The sequence below is a fragment of the Colletotrichum graminicola genome (genome assembly GCF_000149035.1).
Source record: "Colletotrichum graminicola M1.001 genomic scaffold supercont1.49, whole genome shotgun sequence".
Classification (NCBI taxonomy): domain Eukaryota; kingdom Fungi; phylum Ascomycota; class Sordariomycetes; order Glomerellales; family Glomerellaceae; genus Colletotrichum; species Colletotrichum graminicola.
The window spans coordinates 14,274-17,986 of NW_007361053.1; the positions used below are offsets into that span (position 1 = coordinate 14,274).

At 47.1% G+C, this 3,713-nt stretch overlaps 1 protein-coding gene across 1 annotated transcript; it reads right to left on the minus strand.

Moving 5' to 3' along the window:
- Positions 1 to 2,006: 2,006 nt before the first annotated feature.
- On the minus strand, positions 2,007 to 3,503 carry GLRG_09456 (cytochrome c oxidase subunit 1; the record flags this gene model as incomplete). Its single annotated transcript, XM_008100141.1, has 3 exons — positions 2,007 to 3,232; positions 3,285 to 3,383; positions 3,437 to 3,503. 3 exons carry the CDS (start codon positions 3,501 to 3,503, stop codon positions 2,007 to 2,009), a joined length of 1,392 nt encoding a protein of 463 aa, XP_008098332.1.
- Between the last annotated feature and the right edge of the window lie 210 nt (positions 3,504 to 3,713).

Genomic DNA, 3,713 nt, shown 5'->3' on the forward strand with positions numbered 1-3,713 from the left:
AGATGAAGGAACAGTCAACAAGTATGCCTTATGATGTCAACGACATGCCCTTGCATTTCAGTGAAGACTTGAGCCCTTGGCAACACCACATAATGTCCACCACGTTCCCCATGACAAGTCGAAATGTATGGAATACTTTTCGAGTAAAGATGAAACGATTGCTGGAATTAAAACAATGATGGCTCGGCCTAAATCTTGAGCCGAGCCATTGAGTTTCTTCAATTAATGCGGGATGATGAATCAGAAGTGTTAGAAAACAATGTGACGCAAGGAGCTGGCACATCTTTGATGTCTATTAATAGCCGTCATAACAGCATCCAGTTCCTATATCATCATTATTTCAATCAACGAAATAAAACCTACATGTTTGCTTGCCAAGCATGAACCTCGTCAATTTGCTTACAAGACCCATTGATAGAGCATGAAAGCACCAACCCAAATGCTCAAGAACAAGGAGTTACCAGAAACCGCCCTGTGTTTGTGTTTGCGTTACCATTTGTTTGTTTTCTGATCAATGTCGGCGGGAAGATAAAAGAATGATGAATGTCAGCAGGACATCTATTTCAATACCAAGCTTCGCCAAGTAATCCCCTGCTAACCTAAATGCGGTGACTTCGCAAACCAACATGGCCATCCAAAAGACGAGATGAATCTATCAGGACAATTGCTCACACTCATGCTCCAAGCTGCGTGTCCCTTGATAGGAGAAACTCATGTGCCAGCGTTTGACGGTCTCTCTCACAGTCCACAAAAAGCCTTCAATGTTTTTGTGCATGACGGGGTTGCCTGATGAATTTGTCCCAATTCTCGGGGGACAGGCTGATCCGGTGTACTGCTCAGGAGACCATGGAAGGTTGCGGTCACAGTCGTCGTGAGAAATCCCTGGGCAAATCGATTCCACTCGAAATAAAAACAAGCTTGAGTGCGCTAGTAACTGAGTAAAGTTTGGACAGATCGGACTGGCTAATCGGACTGTGTGGAGTAGGGGACTCTGCTGAATCTTGTGCATGAACACAGTAAGAGCGGATTGGTACTCTTCAGATAAGTAAGATGGGTCTCCGGTACTTGGACAGACTGTTAGCTTTTCCAGAGAAGGGGCGTATCGAACAAGCTGCTCCGCCAGTTCCTCTCCAGGACCTGAGCCACAGAAGAAGTGAAGGTACAAATGTTTGATGTTTCTCAGCGCGGGTATGTGTGACGCGCTCATCTGAGCTTCGGTGAAAGAACGCAGGTCAGACGGTGTTGCGGGTAGGCTACTGGCCCAAATTTGCAGCCCAAGCCAAAACCTGAAATGGTTTCGATTATACAAGAGGCACAGCGCCTCTTCTCTGACTTGAATGCTAACCGAAGTCAGGGCTGATTCTGGGTAGGCCCTGGCCCACGGCAAATTGGACAGCGGCTCGCATGCATCCAGTTCACTCTCTGTAGGGATTAAATCGGATAACTCGTAAATCCTGTCTCGCAACTCGCGAGGAAGCTCTAGGAACTTTGGGAAGTAATGCGGCTGTATTCCTCTGTTGGCCATCATATCGTTCCGCATACTGAGGCAAACGGCAAATTCTCGGGCTGGTAGATATATTCTGTGCTGCTGAAATGGAGAGTTTCGAGTGAAACTGTAGAGCTTAAATATTCGATATTTCAGTCCCGAAGTGAATCCCAATCTTTAAAATTGGAATTATAGTTCATTACCATTCCTTTCAATTTTCTTCGTCGCTGTATAATAACAGGATTGTTCTGTAACAAGACTAAGAACCACAATAATGAAGCAAAGGTTACGGAACAAGGCATTGTGCTTCTTCACTGTTCCATGGGGAATGAGTTCCGTGATGGTACTAAGTAGGATTGACAAAGTCAAGGACCATGAGCTATGATGGCAAACAGCGCGGTTTTCTAATAACACCAGTCAAGCTGACCAAACTGCAGCCATACGCCCAAATTTGGATGAAAGATTTGTTAAGCGGTGAATGAACGTGTATCAGAATGTTTTCCTTTGAGGAGATTTCACCCTATGCTTCGGGCTCGAGCTGGGATACCACTTTTGACCGAGTAACAGACTTAGAATTTGTCTCCTTGTCGTTGGCGTCGAAATCTCTGACAACCAGCCAGGCCGGATAGATGGACACGAACCAAAGCCCAAAGTTGATGTATGGCCCTCCAACAAGCGCAAATATGGGAATGGCATTGAGTCCGTAGCTGACAGCCTGCCAGGCAGATTCTGTACCACGGAGAAGGGCAGCAAGTCGAATAGTTTCTTGCGAACTCTCTGAAATTTGCCCAATCATGAAGAATGCGAAATTGTAGTTGAGCTGAAATCCAGAAACCAAGAAGATGAAGACTCCGAATCCTCTTGCGAAACCCGGGTCGTCCCAGTCAAATGTGGGTTGCGTCCGGCGGTATTCGGTAACATTGATGGTAAGCCAGAGCCACCATGCTCCCTGCAGAGTCATGATCACAGCAAATGCCCACCGAGCTCTCTTCTTGAGAGCGATTCCATTCTGGTCGAGCCACAAGCCAAGAAGATTACCAGCCACAATGGCCACGATGCCTGAAAGAAACGAGCCCAGGGCTCTGGCTCTGACGGAAAACCAAAGTGCAATGTAAGTGAAGAATATGGATTCCGAGTAGACACCCTGACCGATCCAGAGAACAAGGAGCAGAAACTTGGGTGTCAAAAACGCGCTTGTCGTGGCTCTGATCTCTTGCCAAGGATTGTCAGCAATTGTAAGCTTCACCGCCTTGCCATCGCTCCGCTGAACCTTGTGAGGCCTATTCAGCAGCAATGCCACGAATGGACCACAAGATTGCAGGGCAATGAAAATCAGGTAGACTTTGTAAGAGACCTTCCCAGCCCCATTACGATCAGAATTCAGGCCAAGGTTGATTGCACCACCAAGGATCTGGCCGAATCTTGTCCAAGTGAGCCAATAAGCAATCATTCGTCCTCTGTTACGTGGCTCAGGATATGCAATAGCAATGGCAGCTTCAGAACCCCAGAAGATGCCAGCTGATACGCCACAGAAAGCAGCACCGAGGATGACAAGCCACTCGACACCATACCGATTATTTAGGTAAAGGCCGGCACTGTATGGGGCGAAACCAATTGTTCCAACAACAAGGGCACCTTTGATACCGATGTATTTGACAATTGACGAAGTTAGCCAGCATGAAACTATCATGAGACAGAATGTAAGGGCGTTGCCCGTGTTTACAAGATATGGCTCTTGTGCACCGCCTGAAAGCCGTCAGTCTACGTGTTGCGAGGCCATTTATAGTGATTTACTTACCGGCTCCGAGTGAATTCATCGCACCCCAAAGACCAGGTGCGGCGAAGCTGCAGATGCCAAGGATCGTGGCATTGTAGAATGGTGAGCGGTACCACTTTACTGCTACTTGTAAGCATTTGAAGATGAGATATGCGCATGGCTGTATGTCTTACCAACAACTCTTTCTGGCTGAAAAGTGGAGTGTGCGACCTCCGACGTGCTACTCGGCTTGTCGGCCATCTTGAGCAGAATCTAGATTTTGACGATTTTATTTTTCGAGCAAAAGGCCTTTTGATAGCTAACTCGTTGGCTCGGAGTGATTCCAAATAAGATACCTGCAAGGATGTGAAGCTACAAAGATTCTGGGTTCTTCGTGCAGAAGTTCCTGTGCCGCATTTATGAGCTAAAGAACCCCCATGCCGAGGTTGGGTATCAGGTTACATCGCTCTC